Below are 26357 nucleotides of genomic sequence, written 5' to 3'. Positions count from 1 at the left end.
ATCTTCTTCCAGACTATGATTTACAGTTTCATGTCTTTCCAATGAAAGTCCTTAATTTTCTTTTATGGTTAGTGGGTTTTTGTAAACCATTTAAGGAGTGTTTTCTTAACGTAAGGCCTTGAAAATATTTTCCTGTTGTAATCCGAAAGCTCTAATGTGTTGTCTTTCACATTTAGATCTCTCCTGAAATTAATTTTTGCATGTGACTTGTATTAGGTGCCATTTTCCTTTTGTATATATGGCTATCCATTGTTTCAGATACATTTTACTGAAATAACCATACTTGCCTCACCGCCGAGCTACCTTTGGCATACGTCAAGTATTCTTGTGTGTGCGGTTCTGTTGGTAGAAGCTTTTTCTATTTCACTGTTCTTTTTGTCTACCACTGAGCCATGTACTTACTCTAGCTTTACATGAAATCTGGATGTCTGGTAGCTGAGTCCCCCTTTGTTTTTCTTTAAGAAGTTTTTAGCTATTCTAAGGCCTCTGCATTTTCATATACATTTTGAATCTGAAGTTTAAGAAGTGTTGGAATTTGATTGAGATTTACTTGAATAAGTCAGTTTAGTTAGTTAGAATTGATATCTTTAGCTACTGACCATGGTATATTTATTTCCTATCTAATTAGACCTTCTTTAAATGTCTCCTAAAATGGTTTTATGGTCTGATGCAAGAGGTCTTAAATATCTTCATTTGTTCCTAGGTATAACATATATGTTTTTTAATTTAAATTTTAAAAGTTTTAACTGTACATTGATCAACATTTTAATTTAAATTCTTTAATTAACACTCAATGAAATGCACTTTTCTTTTTTTGGTGTGCAGTTCCATAAATTTAAACACATCTGCAGATTTGTGTAATCACCACCTCAACCAGGATACAGAACAGTTCCATCTCCCAGGAAGATTTTTGCATTCCATTTCCTTGTGGTCCTTTCTCTCTCCACACCCAGCCCCAGGCAACCTAGCTCTGTCCACCATCACTATAGTTTTGCCTTTTTGAGGATTCATATAAATGGAGCCATCCTTACTGCTGAGTAGTATTCCAGTGTACGGATGTACCACAGTTTGATTATATGTCAGCCTGTTGAAGGATATTTGTATTGTTTCCAGTTTTAGGTGATTTTTATATCATTAGGGTAACTATCTAGGAATGGGAATGCTGGGTCATTTGCTAAGTGTATGTTTGGCTTGATAAGATGTCACCAAACTGGTATCTAGAGTGGCTGTCCCATTTTGCATTTCCACACCCAGTGTGCATATCCTCCATATCCTTGGCAATGCTGATCTCAGTGTTTCTTAGCTGTTGTGGTAGATGTGTGGTGGTGCTGTAGCTTTAATTTCCATTTTCCTAATGGCTATTGATGTACATGTTTTCAAATGCTTAACTGCCTTTTGATCATCTTCTTTACCAAGTGTCTGTTGAAATCTTTTGCCTATTATAACTGAGTGCTTATATTAATGAGATTTGAGACATCTTTCTATATTCTGGATGCAAGTTCTTTGACAGTGACTCGCAGCTGTTTCCTCCCAATCTGTAGGCCTTTTACAGAAAACGTTTGACGGTCCTTGACCTTGGTGAATGTTCTGTGTACTTGAAGAGAATGTGTATTCTTTTGTTGTTGGGTGAAGTGTTCTATAAATGTCAGTTAGATCTACTTGGTTGATTATGGTTGACGGTACTTTCATATCCTTCCAATGTTCTGTTTGCTAATTCTTGTACTAAGAGAGCAGTGTTTAAGTCTCCAACAATAATTGTGGGTATGTCTTTCTCCTTTTGGTTTTATCCACATGTGTTTTGAAGATCTTTTGTTAGGTGCATACACATTTGGGATTGTTCTCTTGGTGAGCTTTTTTTTTTTATATATATCATGTAATGTTCCTTTTTATCCTCTGTAATGTTCTTTGCTCTGAAGTCTACCTTGCTATACCATCACTATAACCACTCCAGCTTTCACTTGATTGTATTTGCGGGGTATATTTTCTCCTTCCTTTTACTTATTAATTGCTTACCTCATTATATATGACTTGAAGTCCTGACAGCATACAGTTTTTATGTTTTGAAAATCTCAGTCTTTTAACTCATGATTTAGACCATTTATATTTTAGATATTTATAGATATGTTTAGATTTTGGTCTGTCATTTTATTGTTTATTTTCTGAGTGTTACCTTTCATTCTTCCCTTTCCCCTTTCCTGTCTTTTCAATAATCTTAACACTTTTTAGTGTTACATTTTAGTTTGTTTTCTTTCTTTTTAGTTACTTTATTAGTAACACTATCTACACTGACCCTTTTCTGAATTTGAAGATTTTACAACCAACCAACTAAGGAGAAAAAAAAAGAATGGAATCTGCCACTCTGAGCACGGAGCCTGCTTCACTTTGTCCTGCTTCTCTTAAGGCAGCTTAACAATTCTTTACATGTGTACAAAGTGTAGCGCCATTTTGCATAAATAAGTCATTTTGCATAAATAAGCTTAACTGTAGTTGGGTAAATGTCTTAATTACTTCTGCATCTTTTCATCTGAAGAGATGTGGTGCACACATCATTTCTTGTCAGCTGAAGGACAGGAACAAAACCACGGTGGACACATGGTAGAGGAATAAGGCTGCACCCATGTAGGAGCTCAATTATAAACAAAAGAAACAACAATCTTCTTAAAAATATACTGCTTTTAAATTTAATGTGTTTATTTTTTTAAAAAAGTTAGAAAAATTAATACTTTAAAAAATGTTAAGTATAGAAAGTTGTGTCTGTTTTACTTTGTGTCCTTTCTTACCTTTTTCAGAGATGTTGGAGAAGATACTCCACTAGAAAACAGTTTCTGAAATTGAAACATTATTCAGTCATCCTGCAATCTAGGATAAGAATGATAATTGCTGTTGCTTCTTACAAACGATATCTTTGGGCCACAGTTACAATTCAGAGGCACTGGCGTGCTGTTTTAAAGAGAAGGCACGATCAAGAGAGATACAAAATGCTAAAATCATCAGCCCTTGTAATCCAGTCTACGTTCAGAAGATGGAAGCAACGCAAAATGCAATTACAAATAAAAGCTACAATAACATTGCAAAGAGCTTTTAGAGGATGGCACGTCAGGAAACGCGCCAGAGAGGAACAATCTGCCGTGGCCATACAGTCGTGGTATAGGATGCGCAGAGAATTACGGAAATACATTCACATTCGATCTTGTGTTGTCATCATTCAGGCAAGATTTCGGAGCTTTCAAGCCCAAAAGTTATATAAAAGGAAAAAGGAGGCTATCCTGACTCTCCAGAAGCACTGCAGAGCGCACCTGAGGGGCAAGGCGGAGCGCGCCAGCTACCTGCAGAAGCGGGCGGCAGCCCTCCGCCTGCAGGCGGCTCTCCGCGGGATGCAGGCGCGGCGCCTGCGCATACAGGTCAGAGCCGCCCGGGTCCTCCAGTCGTACTGGAGAATGAGGCGCGACAGACTTCAATTTCTAAACCTGAAGAAAGCTGTCATCAGATTGCAGGCACACGTAAGAAAACGTCAACAATTGCAGAAATACAGGAGGATGAAGAAAGCCGCTCTTGTAATTCAGGCTCATCTTCGAGCTTATATTTCCGCCAAGAAAGCTCTAGTATCTTACCAGAGGACACGTTCAGCTGTCATTGTCCTGCAGTCTGCCTATAGAGGGATGCGAGCCAGAAAAGAGTTTATTCACATCCGCACATCTATTATAAAGATTCAGTCATATTACCGGGCTTATATTTCCAGAAAAAAGTTTCTGAGGCTAAAACATGCTACAGTAAAGTTACAATCAGTGGTCAAGATGAAACAAACGCGCAAACAGTATTTACATTTAAGAGCAGCTGCGCTAAAGAGAGAAGAATGCGAGCGGGTGTCCTGCATCAAACTGCAAGCATTTGTCAGAGGGTACCTGGTCCGAAAGCAGGTGAGGTTGCAGAGAAAAGCTGCCGTTTCCCTGCAGTCTTATTTCAGGATGAGAAACAGGCGGCAGTCCTACCTGGGAATCCGTAAAGCAGCTGTCGTCATTCAGACTCACTACCGCGCGTACAAAGCACAGGTCAGTCAGAGGAGGGACTTCCTGCGAGTCAAAAGAGCCGTCACTCGCTTGCAGGCTGCTTACAGAGGTTACAAGGTGCGCCAGCTAGTCAAACAGCAACGGAGAGCTGCCCTCCAAATTCAGGCTGCTTTCCGGGGCCGCCGTCAAAGGGCGGCATACCACGCTGTGCTTCGGTCCGCCCTCAAGATTCAGAGATGGTACCGGGCGCGCAAGGCTGTTTCTGACACAAGAACATGCTTTTTAAAGACAAGGGCAGCTGTGATTTCTCTGCAGTCTGCTTATCGCGGCTGGAAGGTTCGGGAGCAGATCAGACGGGAGCATCAAGCGGCCGCGAAGATTCAGTCCGCTTTCAGAACGGCCAAGGCCCGCAAGGCGTTCAGGGCGCTCCGAGCGGCCGCTCGCGCGGTCCAGCAGCACCTGAAGGCCCGGAAGGCCGGGCGGAGGCTGCGCACCGAGCTGGCGGGCCTGCGCCGGGCGGCGGTGGTGCTGCAGGCCGCGTGGCGGGGCCGGGCGGCGCGGCGGCGGCTGCAGAAGCAGCACGACTGTGCCGTGGTCATACAGGCGCACTACCGCATGCACGCGCAGCGGCGGGAGTGGAGAGCCGTGAGGAGAGCGGCCTGTGTGATTCAGGCGCGCTACCGGGCGTACAGGGCCGGAAGGACACAGCGTCACTGGTATCTGAAAACGCGAGCCGCGGTAGTAATCTTACAGTCGGCCTACCGGGGTGTGAGAGTGAGGAGGGAAATGAAGGAGCGCCACAAGGCGGCGGCCACCATCCAGGCGAGGTACAGAGCTCACCTAACCAAGAAGAAATATGCAACCTGCAGAGCGTCAGCTGTTACAATTCAGAGGTGGTATCGAGATACCAAAATTGCGCACCGTCAGCGTCAGGACTATCTGAATCTCAGGAAGGCAGCAGTGACAGTGCAAGCTGTTCACAGAGGTGTTAGAGTGAGAAGGCAGATTCAGCGTATGCACGCGGCAGCCACCTTTATTAAAGCCGTGTTTAAAATGCATCAATCACAGTTGAGATACCGGGAAATGAGAACAGCAGCTGTGGTAATTCAAGTCAGATACAGAGCGCATCATCAAGCTAAAACTCAGCGCGCAGAGTACCTGACAATTTTGAAAGCCGTTATTCTAATTCAGGCCAGTTTTAGAGGAGGCAGAGTTAGGCAGACCCTGAGAAAGATGCAGACAGCAGCGACGCTCATCCAGTCCCACTTCAGAAGACACCGACAGCAAACTTACTTTTATAAGTTAAAGAAGGTGACAAAAACGGTGCAGCAGAAGTACCGGGCAGCGAGGGAAAGGAACTTACAACTTCAAAGATACAACAGACTGAGACTTGCCGTAATCTGCATTCAGGCTGCTTTCAGGGGGATGAGAGCCAGGAGACACTTAAGAGAGATGCACTCAGCCGCAGCTCTTATCCAGAGGAGATTTAGGACTCTGATGATGAGGAGAAGTTTCCTGTCTCTCAGGAAAACTGCCGTGTGGATTCAGAGAAAATATCGTGCAAATGCTTGTGCGAAGCATCACCTACAACAATTCCGACGGCTCCAACAGGCAGCCATCAAGATCCAGTCGTCGTACAGAAGGTGGCTGGTGAGGAAAAAGATACAGGAGGTGCACCGGGCTGCCACCGTCATCCAGGCAGCTTTCAGGACGCTCAGAACACGTGCCACCTTTCAGACTTGGAAACGCGCCTCCATTCTAATTCAGCGACGTTACAGAGCGTACAGAGCTGCAAAACTGCAACGAGAACTTTATGTCAGACAAAGGCGTTCTGCAGTGGTCCTTCAGGCTGCATACAGGGGGATGAGAGCAAGACAGCTCTTAAGGGCAGAACACAGAGCTGCTGTCATAATACAAAGCACATACAGAATGCACAGGCAGTATTCTTTCTACCAGAAGCTTCAGTGGGCTACAAAATTAATACAAGAAAAATACAGAGCAAACAAAAAGAAAGCTCTTCAACACAACGCACTCAAAGCAGCAGCCTGTGTGCAAGCGGATTTTCAGGATACGATCGCAGGGAAACAGATTCAGGAATGGCAGCTTCAGGCTGCCATCACTGTTCAGAAGCATTTTAAAGCCTTTAAAGTTAGGAAGCACTATCTCCACTTTAGAGCAAAGGTGATTTTTGTTCAGAGGAGATACAGGGCGCTAAGTGCGGTGCGCACCCAGGCAGCCGTTTGTATACAGTCCCACTACAGAGGTTTTAAGGCACGAGCCAGTATCCAGCGTATGCACCTGGCGGCCACACGAATTCAGTCATCCTACCGAATGCACAGGGCCAAAGCTGATTATCAAGCAAGGAGAACGGCGATCGTGGTTATACAGAATTATTACAGGTCATATGTCAGAGTGAAAATGGAAAGGAAAAGGTTTTTAGCCGTTCAGAGATCTGTTCGAACTCTGCAGGCCGCTTTTAGAGGTATGAAAGTTAGACAGAAATTAAAAGACATGCCCGAGGAAAAGACGGCAGCCCTCACCACCCAGCCCGCGTCCTGCTGTTCTGGACCTGAAACTCGGCGTGAAACCGGTCAAAGCTCAGCACTTGGGAGTCCCAGGCTGCGTGGGGCCCCTCTCACTGGTCCTTTACAGGAGGCAGAGCGTTGTTCTCAAAGAAAGGCTGCAGTTACAATTCAGAAAGCTTTCCGTAAAATGGTCACAAGGAAACTGGAAACACAGAAGCGTGCTGCCGTACGAATTCAGTCCTTCCTTCAGATGGCGGTGCAGCGGAGAAGGTTTGTGCAGCAGAGGAGGGCTGCTGTCACTCTACAGCAGCGCTTCAGGACCTGGCAAGCCAGGAAGCAGCTTTCATCGTACAGAGAAGCAGCAGTGGTTTTAAAAAGTCACCACAGAGCCTTTTTGTCTGCAGAACATCAAAGAGAAGTTGATTCACAAATAAGGAGCAGTGTCATCATTATTCAAGCTAGAATGAAAGGATTTCTACAGAAACGGAAGTTTCAGAAAATGAAAGATAGTGCCATAAAAATCCAGGTATTTTGCATATTTAAATGTAAAGCTTTCATTTTTTTTCTTTGACCAATATTTCTTGGAATTTATAAAATGAGTTTAAGCAGGTTAAAGAACAATGCTTAGCTTACATAACCATTTCAGTTATCTTCCAAAATGGAATATTTTTCCCAGAGTAAGTGACACTTAAGTTGAGATGTCAAGCTTAAGCTGAAGGGTGAATTGGAAATAGCCAAGTGAAATGCATCAAAGGAATGTGCCAGCTCTAGGAGATCACATGGAGCTCAAAAATGAGACACAGCGTGGACGTGCGATGGAGTGATGTGCCACCAGGCTTGCAGTCGATGGAGTGAGGTGTGCCTAGCTTTGTAAGGCCAGAGAAAGTTTGGTCTTTACCCTCTGGACTAAAAAGTTCTAGAGGAGTTTAAGCAGGAGAAGGGCGGAATCATATTTTATTTTTAAGAAGTTACTCAGGCAGGAGCATGGAAGATGGACTGGAAGGGGAGCAGGCCTGGGCACTAGGAGGCTGCTCGCTGCAGTGGGGGAAAGCAGGCCACAGTCTGGTAGAGGCAACAGTGGAATTAAGAGGGTCATTGTGAGTGGGGGATAGGGTTACAGGGAGCTTGACAAGGAACCGAGCCATACTTAGGGCCTAAGTAACTTGGCAGATGGTGCCGTTCACTGGCGCAGAGAGCAGGTTTGGATCCTGGTGAAGAGTTGAGCTCGGGGTGTGTGAGGTTGAAGGACCCAGTGCACACACGTCCAGTGGGGCAGCTGGGTGTGTTCATCCAGAGTTCGGAGGGTAGCGCGGGTTTGGGGATGTGATTTCTGCATTGTTGGCACACACTGGTGACTGAAGTTGTGGGAGCTGGTGGTCCCCGTGTAGGAAGGGTGTGTAACACGGGTAAAGGATAAGGACCTAGGACTGGAGCCCTGAAGAACGTCACAATTTAAAGGATGAGAAGCCAATACATGGTATTAAGAGGCAACAAAGAAAACTGTAAGATTATGGTGTAAAGAAACTAAGGGTAGAGGAGAGGTATACTCAAATTCCAAATGCTGTGGGAAGTTAAGGACTGATAGGTGTTAACAGGATGTGTCAATGAGGGTTAGATTCAGCTAAAATGGTGGAAAAGCCAAAATAACAGTCCTATGAAACATCAACTGTTTTTTATGTAATTAAATTATAAAATTACCTGTTACACATCTAGTTTTCAACATATACGGTAATCTCAAACTTTAGCACACATTGGAATCACTTTGGAATTGTTAAAAATACTGGTATCTGGCTCCCACTATGAATACTAGTACGTTGGTATTCAGGTTTGTTTACATAAATGCCAGATAGAAATACCCTGAGTGAGTTCAGGACGTCACAAGAGACGTTTGACCGCTCATGTAATTCTTGCCTGTTGACTAAATCTAGAACCTGATCCCCATGGAAGGCGCAGCTGCCGTATTTCTTGTAGGTGTTTTGAAGTCAAATAGACTCGGGTTCAGATCTTGACTCTTGCATACTGGCTACATGGTAACAATTCTCTTCTTTCTCAACATTAATTTCTGTAAAATAGAGACCTTAATCATCTCAGAAGATATTTGTGAAGATTCAGTAAGATACCTCTGCCACTTATTAACCTTGGACATCAACAAGTTATTTTAGGGGGGGACCAACTGCTCTGGGCCTTCATTTTCTCTTCTCTAATTTAGAGATAATATCACTCACCCATGTTATTGTAAGAGCTCCTAGCGCTTAGCACAGTGCTCAGCACTTAAGAAGTTATAGCTGTCACTGAAACCTTCAATCATGGTGCTACAAGGTTGCCAAAATCAGAAAATCTGATGGTCCTCAGAGAGATGGATGCTCTCGGGACTCTGCAGCAGGCTGGACAGAAAACCCAGGAGGCATCTGAGGTGGATGGGCAGGGAGGTGGGAAGGATTCCGATTCTGTCCCTGAAAGTAGGGTGGTCAGTGTGTTCATTTCCCTTCTGTTCTTTCACAGGGGTGGAGATGGTGAGGTCAGTGCCCATATCTGGCTTTCCAGACACTGTGCATATCTGACAATTTAAAATATCTAGTTGTATTAAGCTTAGCGGGCAGCCAGCCACAGGGTGTGTGGTGAAGCAGCAGGTGTTCACCTGGTGAGCCCCGCTGTGTCAGGAGGGAGTGCTTCTAACAGAAGGTCATGGTGTGACCATTCCAGCAGTTGACCTTGCTTAACCGTACATTAACTCTTTTCAATAACTAATTTTTTTTTTTTTTTTTGCAATTTACAAAAATTTTGACATCTCATTGCATGTTTGTTACATTTCTGTGTTTCACAGACTGTGTGGAGGAGACATAAAGCCAGGAAGTATTTATGTAAAGTGAAAGCTGCCTGCAAGATTCAAGCCTGGTATCGGTGTCGGAAAGCGCGCACAGAGTACCTGGCCGTTCTGAGCGCCGTCCGGACCGCTCAGGGCTGCGTCCACGCCAGACTGCAGAGAAGACGGTACTGTGTGCGGCAGCCGAGTCTGTACAGAGAATGACACTTCTCCTTGATGTGTCTTTTAAATAGTTGCTGTGCTTACTTTGTATGGTTGGCTTGTTGGTGTTTTCTCCATTAATGAAACAGAATATATGCCTAAGACAGCCTTAAAAAATATTGTCAGATTTGATTCATGCAGGTTCATAAGGGTAAGTATAGGCATGGAGGCGTGGGAAGCAAATAAAATAATCTAGTGAATCTTGGTTTCCTTATTAGGGCCCTGGTTTCACTGGTTTGTTTTGTTTGTTTATTTAGCTATAGGCAACACTTGTTTCTCACTTTTTTTTTTACTTTGTATTCTTCCCTGTACTCTACGCTTAGTGATGCAGACCTAATCCCCAACTTGCCTCAGTTAATTCTGTTTCGCTATTCCTAGTCCATTTCTTTTAAACACATATTCAGAAGCTCTTGCCAGATTGTCTATATTATTTTTGACTTCATAGTGTAATAATTTTTCTTCAGTCCCCAGAACTGATGAATTAGTGTATCAGTGACAATTTTAAAGATCATTTTAGGAGAGCACCCTAGTGTTAGAAGAGTTTCTTGATCAATTCCATAGATAGAATCAGGACTTATCAAATAAAAATATAGTTGCCACACTCCACTATTAAGGACCGGTATCCAATTTTCCTGAACCAAAATACCAAATTTTTCCCATTGACAGCCTTATTTTCTAAGAAAGGTGGCAACATGACTTAAGTTAATCTTTCCACTTTTTCCATGAACAGATCAAACAGCCTGTCCTTTCTCAGTTACCTCTTCCCACTATTTTGATGCCTAAAGTTTAATCTCCAGCCCTCACAACATGAATTTTTCTCCAGTTCTGTTTACAGAATATTTTTTTTCAGATCTTTTGATGGTGCCCATCTTTCCTTTCAAACGAGCGTACATTTCTCATCTGCCTGACGCTGGCCCACCCTCCCAAGCTCCCTCTGTGACCACCCTGTCTGCTCAGACTCTTGCAGCGTGGACTCGGGTTCATGCTCTGCCGTCATTTGCACACCACCCCTTTATCTAGGCTTTGTCTACATCTGGATGATCCTGCTTCCTTCTGATCCTGTTCAGAATCTTTTTTCATTGTGGAACATAGTATTTCCTGACCACTGTAATTACTGCCAGTTGTAAAACTTCTTTTGCATTGTGTTAACATGTGTGTGTGTTTGTAAAATTCTGATTGCTAGAACTTAAGTATAAATTATATTTTTCCACTTTTTTATTCTCTCATTGTCTTTCTTATTTTTTCCTTCTCCTCTACTATTTATATGGGGGGAGGCAATAATACTTTCTGAATAAATTAAAGTAATTTGAAATTGCTTTCCAATAATCACTTTTTAGGTTTTTGAATATGAGAGCATCCACAATTATCATTCAGAGAAAATGGAGAGCTATACTTTCTGGAAGAACAGCTCGTGAACAATTCTTAATGATGAAAGTAGGTGTTAAAAAAAACTACAGTTCATTTGTAAAGAACTTCTTTAGAAAACAGAAAACAAATAAGTCAATAATTATACATTTATCTTAAATACATCATTGCAGTCAATTAAAAATTATATTCACTCGTAAAAATACATTTGTGAGTATTTCTGTTTATATATCTGTATTTATAAAATATTCTCAAAGTGACTTTTAGAATAAATAATTTATTTGGAGAAAGTCATTAATAGATGTAGAAGTATGCCTGTGTAAGTCAAACACGTAATAATATACTCTTTAAGCCACAATTAGTGATCTGTTTAAAATATTTAACATCAGTTTTTAGAATAGCTATAGTAGCTATGGTCTTTGATTAAAGAAATAAAAATTAAAATTATACTTATAAACTTCGATGCTCAGGTAATCACAATGTGTGATTATATAGCATTATTATTATTGTGCCTTGTGTTATATATTTACCAATTGGATCCTCATAATAACTCTATGAGGTACTTACAGTTAGCATTCCCATTTTACAGATGAGTAAACCAAGGTCTGGAGAGGGGAAGGGTCTTGCTCAGGGTCAATCAGCTAGTAGGTGGGGTGTTATGTTGTAAAACAAACCTAGTTTCCGTTTCAGTTCAGATACTTTGTGTGTCTTGGTATTTGATTGTAAGGATGGCACAAGTTTGAAGAATCTAGAATGTGCTGGGGGCGCGCTGTGGTTCTCGAAGCTGCAAACAGCTTCCCTCATAGCTGCTTGTGATGCTCATTCCGTTCTCTGGAGTGTAGCTGGCTTTTTACCAAATGCATTTGTCCTGTCGTGACATTAGTCCTTTTCTCATTCACAATGAAAAGTATCAAGACGATAAAAGGGGAAAAGCTCCAGGTTTGCACCTTCATCAGAACTTATTTTTAGCTCTAGACCTCGATGAATTCCAAAACCACACACCACCACCTTTTCTGGTGTGTGAAACATGACATTCTTAAACTAAAAGTGAAAAAAAAATCATAATTACACCATCTTATTTTACAAAAGGAAATTCAAGAACCTCAGTGGGTTGAATTATTATTTCTATCTATTAATATCACTTGCAAATTTTTCCTTATAGAGACATCAGGCTGCTTGTTTGATCCAAGCAAATTTTAGAGGGTATAAAGGAAGGCAGGCTTTTCTCCGGCAGAAGTCTGCTGCTCTGACCATACAAAGATACCTACGAGCCAGGAAGGCGGGGAGGTGTGAAAGGAGGAAATATGTTGAATTAAAGAAATCTGCGCTTGTTCTACAAGCACTGGTACGTGCTTGGTTAGTAAGGAAAAGGCTAAGTGTTTTTAAGTAGAATATCGCAGTCTCATGAAGAGAAAATATTTGATGTTAAATTGTGTTAAGAAATGTGAGATTTTGGAGGATAATCTCAAAGCTGATATAACCACTTACTTGAACCCACTCAGCTTCTGCAGGGCCCCGTGTCACAAGGTCATGGTGCCAGAGAGGTCTGTTCCATGAGCCCACTTCCCATAGATGCCCACTGAAAACGCAAGATACACTTTCTCTTGTGTAATAAATCTTCACGAGGGAGCTGAAAGGGGCAGGAGGGAGGCTCCGTGCGAAGGAGGTTGCTACTTAGGTCGCCTTTTGCTTTCTGAGGGGGTGTGACCGTTCCTGGGGTAACTTCCGCACCTTCAGTGAGAGAGAATTCCTCCTAGGGAATCGGCGATGCCTGGGGCATCCAATGTATGAGGCAGTGGCAGAGGCAAAGTAACTGAAGTAAAGGAGAAATCTTTCGTATTTTGTTCTTTTGAGTGTAAGTTGGAACTCTGAAGGCCAGCAGCCACCGTAGAGAGCTTCCGCAGCAAGAGTCTGGTGCCAGGCGTGTGCGCGACTGTCCAACACCCGAGAAGTCGCCTCGCGTGCTTGTCTGCTTTACTATCACCGTCTTCAACAGTTCTGCTTGGAACACTCTAACCTCTTCTGGGTTTAATATTCCTAGACTTCTCCCACTATAGTTAGTACATTCAAAGCCTTAGCCAGGCGTTACTGTGTAGTCTCGTTAAATTCACTGCTATTATTCTTCAGTGAAGTTGCTCAAATATAATTTTGCTTTCTATACTCTGACTTAAAGGTTACACAGTTGAAAATATTGTAAGTGGGGAAGGGTATAGCCCAGTGGTTGGACACGTGTTTAGCATGCATGAAGTCCTGGGTTCAATCCCCAGTACCTCCAAATACATAACTAGCTAGTTAGTTAGCTAGACAGATAGATAAATCTAATTATCTTCCCCCCTCAGAATAATTTCTGCAATCAGAAATAAATCAGTGACAAATTGTGCACATGAAAGAGGTAAAAAAGAAAAAGAAAAAAATTGTATAGTAAAGAATTATAATTACTTTGAGTTACAATGGAAATAATTTTAATAATTAAGAGTTAATTTCTTATTATTAATTTATATAATTTGGTATTGAGGATATACAAAAATAAACATTGGTTGATTGTTTAAGAGTCAAATATTTGATTGTTAATTTTTTCCCCCTTTTAGACTTTAGAAGAGAAAACCAAGACGAGGCTTCTTTGCTTCACAGCAGCTGCCTTTTACCACCTGTCTGCTCTTAGGATTCAGAGAGCATATAAACTTCACGTGGCTCAGAAGAATGCAAATAATAAACAGGTTAACTCAGCCATCTGTATTCAGGTTAGCTTTTCCTTTGCAATAAAGCTATGATGTAATTTTTGTTTAAAATTATTTGATATTTAATAAATAAGGTCATATAATATTTAGCTTTTGCCATATAGCTGTTAGGATGATTTGATGGAATAGAAATAAGTTAATTTTTTTGGTACAAGGATAAAGCTATGATTATTCGCTCATCTGAGGGTGCGTGTTTCTCTAGATATCCTTGCCAACACGTGGCATTAGAAGACAGATTTTTGTCATTCTGATGAATAGAAAATTATGTCTTTCTTTTGCTTTGGATTTCCTTTGACTGCTAGCAATTGTAAAAAACTTTTTCATATGTGTGGGCTGTTCAAATTCTTTTCTGTGTATGATGTGCTTTAAAAATTTTTTTTCATATACTTTGCTCGTTTTCCTGTTGAGTTCTTTTTTCTTATGATTACAGGAGTTCTTTATGTATCCTGGATAAGAATCTTGCTTGTATATGTTAACATACTTATATATAAAACATCGAGTTAAAACCAATAGAAGAATGATACGTAGCTTGATAAGACATATAAATTATGAAATGAGGACTGTGGTGTGCGGTGTTAAATTCTCTCTCTCTCACACACACACACGCGCACACTGTCTCTCTCTCTCTCTCTCTCACACACACACACACACACTCTCTCTCACCCACTGGGGCCTGGAAGGAGCTGTGCCAAGTGAAGTGGAAAAGTCCTGCCCTGGCGGGGGGTGGTTGGCCAGTATCTCAACACAGTGTTCTATTTATTTCATTTATGTATACATACATATATTTTAAGAAACCAGAAGTAAAAAAAAAAACTTCGTATGTTTCAAACAGAGGTGGTTTCGAGCAAGATTGCAGCAAAAGAGGTGTCTTCAGAAATATCATAGCATCAGAAAAATTCAGCATGAATCTCAAAATTGTATAAGCCAGCAAAACAGAGCCGCGTCAGTAATACAGAAAGCAGTACGCCGTTTTCTCCTCCGTAGAAAGCAGGAAAAATTTAATGACAGAATCACTAAAATTCAGGTAACTGCACATATTATGATTTTGGTTCAAGACTGTGATCTGCAATTCATCTACATGATATCTAACATTTAAAAAACACAGTCATGTACATTTTAAAGAGCTGAGATTGGCCAATAGAATAATTCATAAACACTATGCAACCATAATTTCATTGTTAAGCCCTCTATTTTCAAATTCCCTAGAAGAAGTTGATGTTGAGAGTTGTAAAAGTATTTTAGCAATTTGAATAGGTTGGGACATCTTGGTCAATTATGCTGCTTTAGTTTATATACAGGAATATTATATGTATTTCTGCCTAGGAAAATTGATTTTTCTATTTATTAGGACCCGATTTGAAGTTTTAATTGCAAAGTATCTGATCACATCATATAATTTGACTGAAAATACTTACTTTGTGGAAGTGGATGTAGATATAAGTTCGCAGCGTCAGGGGTTGTAACCTTAAAATTGCTGTGTTGTCTCTTTAAGGCATTGTGGAGAGGGTATTCCTGGAGGAAGAAAAATGACTGCACAAAAATGAAAGCTATTCGGCAGCGACTTCAGTGTGTTAACAGGGAGATTCGGGAGGAAAACAAGCTGTACCACAGAACCGCTCTTGCTCTCCATCACCTCCTGACGTACAAGTACCTCTCTGCTATTCTCGAGGCGCTGAAGCACCTCGGTGGGTTTGTTTGAACAATGTCCTGTGCAGGATAGAAGTGCATTTTCACCTTTGAGTGTACGAAGCGCATTGTGATAATACGATGTCATTTTGCTGCCTTGAACGTATCTCTTGTTTTTCCCTTTCAGAGGTAGTTACTAGACTGTCTTCACTTTGTTGTGAGAACATGGCCGAGAGTGGAGCGATTTCAAAAATATTTGTCTTGATCCGAAGTTGTAATCGTAGCGTTCCTTGTATGGAAGTCATCGGATATGCTGTGCAAGTCTTGCTTAATGTCGCCAAGGTGGTTTTGCTTTTTAATAATGAAATGTTCATCGGTCAGGAAATCTGACCCAGCGGATTACGTTTGTGCTTGTTCATCACTAGAACTTCCATCCAAGCTCAACTTCACCTACTAGGGGCAGGAGTCTCGGGGGGACGTGTTTACTCTGTTAACATGACTGTACGTAGAAACACTACGTCTTCTGTTTTCATGGTGTTACCAGCACTGATGGCTAACGTATGTTGAGTACTTGTTAACCATGTGCAGTGCTTTTCACACACCATCTAATTTAGTCCTCACATTAATCCTCCAAGGGAGCTCCTATCACTCTGCTCATTGCATAGAGAAGGAGTAGTCATCCTTACGGGAGGTAGGTCCCTTGCCTGAGGCCCAGTGTGATAAGTGGTGGAGCTGGATTGGGGCTCGTGTTCATGTGCCTCCAGAGCTGATGTCCGTGCACCCACTGCACTGAGTCAGCAGCAGAACGTCTTCTGATCATGTCTGGTAAACGTGATGAAGCTACTGCTGTAACCTGGGCACCCTGTAACACTCCAGGTGTGAGGGGGTGAGCCTGTTGGCCTTGGATGGGTGGCAGTTATCTGTGCTAAACTATAATGCGTGCAGAGGAACTGAGATGACAGATTCATCCCCTCCGCCAGCCTCTCAGCCGTAACGTAGAGGCTTTACCTGGGGGTTTCTCTTTGAGGAGTCGTGGCTGAGAGCACAGACCCTGACGCCAGACTGCCTGGGTTCAGGCCCCAGCTCTGCCGCGCATCACAGGCTACTTTGCCTCTCCGCTTCCCTTCCTTTACCTGTGAAGTGAGCGTAGTGACAGGACCTACCTCTCAATGTTGCTGTGAGGGTTAGATGAGTCAGTCTGCGTGAGGCACCTGAACCGCAGACCAGGCACGTGTTCCGTATTCATATTGTTCTGTTGTTTTTATCTTAGTATCATTAGCATTATCTGTCACCATGCAAATTCCAATATGAAACTGAAGCATGAAAAATATATTCTAGACTAACGATCATCAAATTTATTTTACTTTAAGCAAGCTCACCTTCCTCTCCAGGGTAGCTAATTAAATCTTACCCTATGATTAACTATCACAGATAAGTTACCTTTTTTTGAGAGGTTCTCACTAAAATGGCCTTGTCTTTAAGCTTGCTTTTATGTACATCAAGATGCACATTTTCAGAGATTTCAAATTTGATTCATTTTTTGTGGAACTTTAAAGTAGATTGGGAAGAAAAACAGTAAAATGCAGGTGCATATAAGATGGGCTCAGAAATGAGAACAACGTCAGAAAGTCGTTCCGCGAAGTCCTTAGTACCTGCTGCACGTGGTCCAGGATTTGGCTGTAAGCTTTCATTTTGGTTGGGCTGCTTATTTAAGAGTTTCTGTGTTTGTTATAACTTCTACTTTCCTTCTGTTCTCGTCCAGTATGAGAAAACGGCTTCGGCAGTCTATGAGATGGAAAACTGTATAGACACACTGTTGGAGCTTCTGCAGATGTACCAGGAAAAGCCCGGTGACAAAGTTGCAGACAAGAGTAGAAGCATTTTCACGAAAACTTGCTGTTTGTTAGCTGTTTTATTGAAGACGACAAATCGAGCTTCTGTGAGTGTTAATGTTTCCTTTCTTTGAGATTATTTTTACATGTTCTTAAGTCTAAGACTTTGATACTTTTTCAGTAATTATCACAACTGAAATAGAGTTTTGTATGTGTTCACACCTGCTTTTTGTGCTGATATTGGAGTTGTTATTGTCTCCAGGCATTACAGTCAGCGTAGAGGTGACCAAAGGCCGTGTGGTTTTTATCCTGAGAACAGTGGGAAACCACTGAAGGATTTTAAACACTGGAATATGTTTAAGTTTTAGTATCACTTTGGCTGCTGATTGAAGAATGGTTTGCGGAGAGCATGTGTGTGGATGTGGGGAGACCACTAGGAAGGAGGCAGGTGTAGATATGTGGTGATCTAAACCGGAGGTCAGTGAGTAACTGGAAGCTTTGAAGACATAAAATTCATATGACTTGAAACTGTATATATAATAGGTATCTTGACTTTAATGTTTGGCTTTTTATTCAGTATAGGGTTAAGTGTATAATTTTTGAATATTTGCCTTCATAATTGCTATAAATTCATTCATAATTTAAACCAATCTAACTGCTGAACTTGGAGAGCTTGGCTTTTCATTGTTAAAAGTTTATAGTTTACTGCATGGTGTGTTTGTGATTGATTTTGCTAGCATAGAAGATATACAAAATTTACTTCTTACTAGTTTAAAGGTACACTTTCTTTTTTAGGATGTTCGAAGTAGGTCCAAAGTTGTTGACCGTATTTATAGTCTCTACAGACTTACAGCTCATAAGCATAAAGTGAACACTGAAAGAATACTTTGTAACCAAAAGAAGAATTCTTCCATGAGCATTCCCTTCATTCCAGAAACGCCTGTAAGAACCAGAACAGTTTCAAGGTGAGCAGTCAAGGTACCCTACAGTTTGTGTCACTGTCGATTCATTCATTCATCCACTTGGCAAACGTCCATTGAGTACCTCCTGTAAGCAAGACAGGGCGCTTGAGGATGGAGAGACCGCATGTGAACAAGGGAGAACCTTTGGTGAAAAAACAGGAGACAATCGCAGTAGTTGATGAAGTAATAACCTGCAGCTTTGAGTATTTAGTCGTTAGTCAATAAATTCCTGGTATTAAATAGTTACATGCTAAGGCTAATAACTAGCTTTTTATCAGCTCTGCCATGTCGTTCCCTTCCCTGCACGTGAGACAAGCTGCCTTGTCGGAGAGGTGCCGAAAGTCCTCATTGGCCAAAACGTCAGCTTCCAGCTCCTCTCCTGATCACCCTGACACCCGGAATTTCTCCTTCTGGAGAAGTTCTGTGAGGCCTTGCATTAGTGACGCAGCCGCTGTAACAGATTAGCACAAGCTTAGAGCCTTAAACAGCAGTCGCTTGTTCTCCCACGGTTCCTGAAACCAGAAGTTCAAAATCAAGGTGTCGGTGGGGCCTCGCTTTTTCTGGGGCTCTCAGGTGGGGTCCTTCGTTGGCTCATCCTGTCTCTGGTGACTCGGCGTCCTTGGCTTGTTGCTGTGGAACTCCGTCCTCTGCCTCAGTCTTCACGAGACTTCCCCTCCTTCCGTGTCTCTTGTCAGGACACTTGTTGTTGGGTTTAAGGTCAGTCCAGGTATCGAGGATGATTGTAGCTTGGGATCCTTCAGTTAAATTCAGCTGCAAAGACCCTTTTTCCAACCAAACTACAGGTCCTGAGGATTAGGATGTGAATTTATCTTCCGGGGGCCAACCATTCAGTTTACAGCAGACCTATGGAGGTAACAGTGGCTTTAACTAGCTTAAAACATGTAACTTTAGAAGTTTAAAAAAAACAGGTGTTAGTGGAGCTGGTTAACCAAAGAGATAGCACCTTTGCTGTCAGAGCGTGGAGACGTGTGGGGCGGCTGCTCCACTGTGGCCGTGGACTTGGTGTCACTGTGCAGTGTGGAGCCGCATCGGTAGTTCAGGAGAATGACAGTCAACAGGCAGCCACCTGGATGAAGTCACAAAGCCTGTGTTAGCCGCTGGGATGGAGGATAACCAGGGGGCCTGCAGACAGGGTGGCTGGGACGTCACATTATCTCTGGGATGTAACTGTGAGAAGGAAGAGTTGAGGGAAGGACGGGGGAAGGGCTGGGGGAAGGTGAGGATGCTGACCATGGGTTTTGCTTCCAGGAAGCCTGAGGGGCCTATGACATGCATCAGAGGCAAGTACAAACCAGCCATTAGGAAGTCGGGCCTGTGGTTCTGCACAGAAGAATCAGCCTAGAGATTTAATTTAGGGGAATCATTACATTCAGGACTCATTAGGTAACATTTAAAGCCTGGAGAGGAATGTGACGGCCTCAGAAGAAGGGAATACATGGAAAAGAAAGTCCCAAACTCAGCCTAGGGTAACCCCTGTTTCTTCAAAAATCAAGTAGAGAAAGAGCCAGGCAAGAGCCCTGAAAGGGAATCGTTCCTCAGACGGGAAGACACCACAGAGAATGGACGCTGCTGAGAGGTGAGGCTAGCCGAGGGTGAAAAGTGGATTTGGCGCCACTGGGGGCTGGTGGCGCCTGCAGATTAACAAGGACCAAAATGGAACACCATGTGAGATGCTTGCAAGTTATTCCTTTACTGTTGTTATAAACCCACGAGTTTACATACAGTGAAATTCCTTTCACTGTACTATTTTCAAGTGTAATATCTGATAAATTTTTTTATGAAGTAGTAGTCTTCTATTGTAGAGATCTCTGGCAGCGTTCTTTCATTAGATGCTATAAAATTAAAAATATTATATTGATTTAAGGTACAAATTTGTTATTATTCGTGAATTCACTTACTGTCCAGAATTTATTACATTGGAACTTCAGCTCTGACTTTACATTCCAATCAGACAGTAAAATTGTGTTTCAAATTGATTAAGTTAATTTTAACTTACTAACAATGATTTAATTGATTTTGATGAACTAAGTTAACTCACGTTTAATTTTCCTTCTTCCCTCTCCCTTCCACTCTCCTTCCCTTTCAGAGACTCAGCAGTTCTCCACTAGGTATAAATCCTACAGTGTTGACAATGCACTATTTCATGACCTGGGTTATACAGCAGTTTAGCTTTATAATTACTCACAAGCTGTATAATAGTTGTAAATTGGTGTTGCACATGCATGTTTTACAGGATAAAAGTAGATCTGCTTTAAATTTATTAATGGGAACCATTTCTAAATATGATTTTTATTTAAGGGCTCAATAATTATAATTTTAATTATGTTTTTAAAACTGTAACACATGAATGAATATATTCTTTCTTTTTCCACTTTGACAGTTAGGTTTTCTGAGATAGAACTCCCAACAGCATAAATGCCCCGTTTCATAGGTGTGCAGTTCAGCGAGTTTTGACAAATGTATTCAGCTGTGAAACCACTACCACCAAGATTCAACACCTGTCACAGCAAAGCCCCCTCGTGCCCCTTTGCAGTCAGTCTCCCCCTGACCCGGAGATTCTGGAAACTGCTGATATGATTCGGTATTTTCAGTTTTGCCTTTTCTGCTTTGTTGCATGAGTAGAGTCAAACAGAATGTAGCTCTTTGTGACGGACTCTTAATTAGCTGAATGCTTTTGAGGTTCATCCGTGTCGGCGCATGGCTTAGATTTTCTTCTCAGCTCCCAGAGTGCTGTTCTGCTGTATGGATATACCACACTCCGGCCTCTGGCCACTCCCCAATTAATTGAAATTTGGATTTTTCCCAGGAAAGAATAAGAAGATGGAAATTGCACATAGTGGTAGGGATCCGTGTGAGAAAGACGTAGGCGCTCCCCTCGCAGGCTGCTGTCTTCTCAGTGAAGTGGGAGATTGTAAACACTAGCTCAGAAGCAGATCTGGGAGGATGTGGAGAGGACCTTTGAAAAGAAGGAAGGAATAAAATAGTCAACTTGGGGAAAGAGAGAGGAAGCAGTTTCCAGGCAATTTCACTCATTGGCATCAAAGCAGCCAGCCTGGCTCTGTAGTTTTTCGTTATCCACGTTCATCTGTCCAGGAACGGAGAAGGCAGAGCTTTGGATTCACTTGGAATCCGCATGGGACTTCCCGGTTGAATTCAGTAGAAAAGAGCGACAATAGAGTTAAGGGCGTTTGCGGAGGAGATTGTGCTGATGGACCCAGGCGAGACAAGGGGGAAGAGGGCAGCGATCTGCCGGGTGGAGGTGGCCGTGGGAGGAGGATGCGCGCGCGGGGCGAGTCAGATGTGGCGCTGGAGCGCGGGAGCCTCACACCGCGCTGTCGGTGCGGGTGCACGTCCTGAGGACGACTGTCTCGTGATCGCGTGCGAAGGGGTGGGCAGAGGGTGATCCGAGGAAAGGGGGCAAAACAGGCAGGTGAGGTTGCTGCCTTTCTGGCCGCGGGAGGCCGACGTTCAGAGGATGGGACCAGAGTTGAGAAGAAGGAGAACCAGGTTTACAAACACATGAGTTTGGTAGCCGAATAGCCTCAGCTTCCAAGGAGCCAGGGTCATCTTTCAGGGAAGATGGAGAGAAATAGTTTCCAAGTCGGGAAAGGCAGGAATACGAAGCCTCCCACCTAACATGAGAGATTGTGAGGGAGGCGAGGTGTCCAGAGGAGCCACGTTTCAGTTAAGACAAAACGGTAGAGGTAACTCTTTTAAGAGAAGACCTTGATTAATGCAAGGTTTTTATTCTTCTCACAGACTGAAGCCAGACTGGGTTTTGAGAAGAGATAAGGTGGAAGAAAGCATGAATCCTCTAAAAGCTATTCAGATGCTGATGGACACGCTTGGCATCCCCTGTTAGTGACGCAGACGCTTCAGAGTGGGCAGTGAAAGAAGCTTAAAGCTGGTGACACGCACCTAAAGTGTCTTTTGCTCTCTTTGTACAGCTTTTAAAATCTGACTTTGTATTAAACTTAAAAAAGATACATAACAAATAAACTTTACACCCTTGGTTTCTTTTATTTAATAGCTTTACGCATGTAACAGACTAATGTTATAAAATGATTTCAACAGTTATTCATGTCTGTCATCTTAAAATATTATATTAGTTTGAATATAGTCACATTCCTAAAGGCAAAAGATTAGCTTTTTATTCCTTTTTTGTAGGTATATTGAGGCATTTATCTAAAATAAATCTTGGAAATGTAAGACTCTGCCAACTCACTTAGAAGTGAGAAGAGGATATAATAACCCACAATATCTTGGAAAACATCCTTGTGTCTCCTGACTGACGGGATCACCTAGACAGGCAGGTGAGCCCTTTGGGTAAGTTAGATGAATTCAACCTATCCCTTCATATACTGAAAATCCTCAACTTTGAACTGAGTGGGGTGACCACTGACCTGGGAAGAGCAAGCTATTGCTTATAATGGAAACTTGTCTAGAAACACAGCACGGGCCTGAAACGACTCAGTGTTGAAACACAACTTGTTATTTTCTGTAGCTTTGGGTCCCTGTTACCTGTAGTGAATTATGTGGGCCCAAGGCCACAGAAGCCTGATGTCAGGGCTGTTTGAAATCTGATAGGGTCCCAAAGTCTGTCTCGATATGCGGGCCAAGACCGTTTTTAACTGTTTAAAAGATATCAGTAATAGTTAGAAATGGAGAGACCAGTTAACTACTTACTTAATTAATTTGTTGGAAGAAGGATTAAACCCAATTAGTGGGAAGTTGTCTGAGATTTGGTTAGAATAGATGTAAAGACCTTATTGACATATTAATATACTGAAATTAACTGGAAATTTGGGGGTAACTTTTTTGCCTTTTTTTTATTCCAATAAACTGTGGAATTTTCAAGAGTTTCACCTTAACCAGTTTTCTCTGGAGTCTAAAGAATGTTGTGGCCACACAGTGTTACAGTAAAGTATCTTTTTCTTAGTGATAGGCTCATAGCTAAAAGCTTTCCAGTCAGAATTCATCCAAGATGGTTCCACGGATGGAACCAGAATTTCCCATTTCCCCAGGCAGAGTGACAGCCACAGATCAACACAGAGCACAGAGAACAAAGCACGCCGTCAGCCTGCCTAGTCTGGGCTCTCATCAGTCTATAATCAGGCACTCTCTTAAATGCAGAGGGCCCTCAGGGGCACATGCACGTCAGAACCAACTGATCCAAAAGCGCACCCCCTACCCAAGTGCTGCTCACAACAGTCCTCAATGGCTGACGCATGTCGGGATCAACTGGCCACAGAAGGAGGATGCCTGGTGCGCGTCCAGTGGGCCGCCTGGTGCTGGAGCTCATCAGCTCATCTCAAATGCCGTTTCCATTTCCACCAAATGGAAGTGAAAACAGGCAGCCGGAGCTGAGCAGGGGAGAGACGCGGGAGTCCCGGGAACAAGTAGTTCTGGCAGACCTTGCTAGAGGCTTCATTTGCAATTAGATGAATACGATAGGTTTTATTTCAATAGGAAATAAGGAGAAACAAGAAACAATTTTTAAAATATTATGAGACATATTTTATAGTATTGATGAGGAAGTGAGGTACAATTTCTCTCCACTTTCAACATTTGTTGAAAAACTTAGAAAAGGCAAATAACTTACTGATATTTCACTGGTTTTATTACATATAAAAATAAGGATATACTGTATTGTTTTATTAAATAAGACAGTAGTTCAAAAAGATATTTGCACCCCTGTGTTCACTGCAGCAGCATTTACAATAGGCGTGATGTGGAAGCAGCCTAAGTGCCCACTGGTAGATGAATGGACAGAGAACATGAAATATACATAAACATATATGTGAATATTATTCAGCCATAAAAAATGAAATCTTGCCATTTGTGACAATGTGGGTGAAGCCAGCAGGTATTATGCTAAGTGAACTAAGTCAGACAAGGAAAGACCAATATTGTATGACCTCATGTGGAATCTAAAAAACAAAACAGAATGAAAACAGACTCACAGATACAGAAAGCTAAAGAGTGATTGGTTGCCAGTGGGGGGTGTGAAGTAGATGAAGAGGATTAAGAGGTGCAAACCTCTAGCTGTAAGATAAATAAGCCATAAGGATGTAGTATACAGCGTAAGGAATATGAACAATAATATTGTAATAATTTGGGGACAGATGGTTACTAGACTTGCGTGGTGATCACTTATGCAAATGAGTGTATGCAAATACCCCATCACTATGTAGTATGCCTGGAACTAACACACTATTGTACATGAACTATATTTTAATTAAAAAATAATGAATAAATAAGAGACTTTCTTTGTTAAATGGTAATTAAATTAGAGTAGAAAATTCCTTGTTTTAAGAATATTTAAATCTTAAATTAACAAATCTGAGATATCCAAACATTTTGAAGGTCTTCGAATTTTCTTGGGATGCTTTTCCTGGCTAGTGGCATTGCAGGATTTGTGCAGAATTACACTGGTACTTTGCCCTTTCAGTTTCATTATATGCAGATTTTTCATCATTTAATTCTTCTCCAAATGTGTTTGGTGGCTATTTATTCTTTATAACTTAAAGAGCAGAGAAAATTAATTTCATTCTGTTTTCCCTAGAAATATTTTCATACAAATACATTAAAATGATAATCCTTCATTCACAATGTTCTCACCACATTGAAAAATGGATGTACACACATTTGAGAGAGGAACTAAATATTCAGATCTGTTTTCATGTTTTCAACTTACCTTGTCCCCCAACAGTAGAAATCCATATTAGAAGGACATGAATTAAGAGCAACAGGCTAGATTATTGCAGTCGTGTGTAATTATAAATGGTCCAGCAGTCGTAGTGTTGATCGGAATCCTGCTTTCATTTACAGTTATAAGCATGACTTTGAATCCAGTGCACTACCAGGAAGCTAGTTAACGAAATCCTTTTGGTAAATATCAAAGTTCACAGAGGGTAGTGTGAAATAATTAAATAATGTCTTATCATGTTTTCACATTAATACTCTGAATTCATCACTTGATATTTGAGCATGATAATAGCCATGCACCTTCTTTGCTGTTGCAGTTACTAAGCGTCTGAGTTGGAAGCATTCAGAAATGGACCATTGAGGAGGAGAGGTGAAGCCCCTTGTCCTCTTGCTGACCAGGAAGTCAGCTTTTTCAGAAGACAGCCAAGTGCAGGTCTTCAGTCCTCATTCCAACACAGCCTCAGTCTTGTGGTTATTATAAATTCCTCTTCAAGGGGCACTAAGTATTAGGTTCCCTCTTAATCATCTTTATATTTTTCTAGATATTTTGAAAATCTAGTCAAGAATAATTTTGCCGAATAATGCTTCGTGAAATTTTTGAACAAATTGTATTTCAAAATCAATTTATTTAGGAGGGGCTTTAAGACTGGCTACATGAGGAATTTCATATAGTCTCTCCCCAAAAGGTGGAAATAAAACTGGGCAAAATTATTTTTAAAAAATAAGCATTTATAGCTTCTGAAAATTGGTCAAAGAGCATACTGTTGAGAAATATTTATACAGTTAAAAAAAAATTGGCTGCTCCCATCCTCCTCTGTTCCTCTCCTGGAGGGAAATGTCTTCATAGCAGAGCTTGGAAAAATCCACACGCAGTGACACTGCTGAATTCAGTAGATCATAGTGGGAAACGGTTTAGGGAGACGAACATCTCCAGATGACTCCACTTGGGCAGGTGGGAAAGTGGCAGGCCACTTAGGTATTTAACAGGATGCTGAAGAAGTCCTTGACTCTCCTTTTTCTCCCTTAGCCAAACTTTCTTGAATCCCAAGACAGGCCCCTACTTTCCTTGGTAAGGCCTTAAACAGTGCTCCTGATATTGATAAAACTGATATATTTGTTCATGAAGTACAGTCGGTTGCAATGTGTCAGTTTCTGGTGTGCAGCACAATGTCCCAGTCATGTATATACATACATGTATTCGTTTTCATATTCTTTTCCATTAAAGGTTATTACAAGACATTGAATATAGTTCCCTGTTATACAGAAGAAACTTTTTAAAATCTATTTTTATGTATAGTGGCAACAGTTGCAAATCTCAAACTCCCAAATTTATCCCTTCCCACCCCTTTCCCTGGTAACCATAAGATTGTTTACTATGTCTGCGAGTCTGTTTCTGTTTTGTAGGTGAGTTCATGTTGATCTTTATTTTCTTTTTCTTTTTTAAGATTCCACATATGAGTGATATCATATGGAATTTTTCTCTTTCTGGCTGACTTCCCTTAGAAGGATGATCTCTAGGTCCATCTGTGTTGAAAACTGGTATTTTTA

At 41.6% G+C, this 26357-nt stretch overlaps 1 protein-coding gene across 3 annotated transcripts in view; it reads left to right on the top strand.

The window, feature by feature from the left end:
- The window catches only part of ASPM (assembly factor for spindle microtubules), a 51210-nt gene extending 29032 nt beyond the window's left edge, over positions 1–22178 (top strand). Inside the window, exons 18-29 of one of the 3 annotated variants that reach the window (XR_012501782.1) lie at positions 2790–7058; positions 9357–9523; positions 10895–10991; positions 12085–12267; positions 13511–13663; positions 14493–14684; positions 15153–15345; positions 15474–15628; positions 17049–17225; positions 17914–18083; positions 20482–20682; positions 21861–22178. Coding sequence is in view for 2 of the 3 variants with exons in the window: in XM_074351589.1 (XP_074207690.1) it covers positions 2790–7058; positions 9357–9523; positions 10895–10991; positions 12085–12267; positions 13511–13663; positions 14493–14684; positions 15153–15345; positions 15474–15628; positions 17049–17225; positions 17914–18083; positions 21861–21963 (5859 nt within the window). In the remaining variant the exon portion in view is untranslated. The remainder of the gene's footprint in view (positions 1–2789; positions 7059–9356; positions 9524–10894; positions 10992–12084; positions 12268–13510; positions 13664–14492; positions 14685–15152; positions 15346–15473; positions 15629–17048; positions 17226–17913; positions 18084–20481; positions 20683–21860) is intronic. The other 2 variants (XM_074351589.1, XM_074351590.1) reach the window with 2 other exon arrangements.
- Positions 22179–26357: the final 4179 nt, after the last annotated feature.

This window comes from Camelus bactrianus, chromosome 23 (genome assembly GCF_048773025.1).
Source record: "Camelus bactrianus isolate YW-2024 breed Bactrian camel chromosome 23, ASM4877302v1, whole genome shotgun sequence".
Taxonomy (NCBI): Eukaryota; Metazoa; Chordata; class Mammalia; order Artiodactyla; family Camelidae; genus Camelus; species Camelus bactrianus.
The sequence above is the reverse complement of the archived record's forward strand: the minus strand, read 5'-3'. Positions and strand labels throughout refer to the sequence as shown.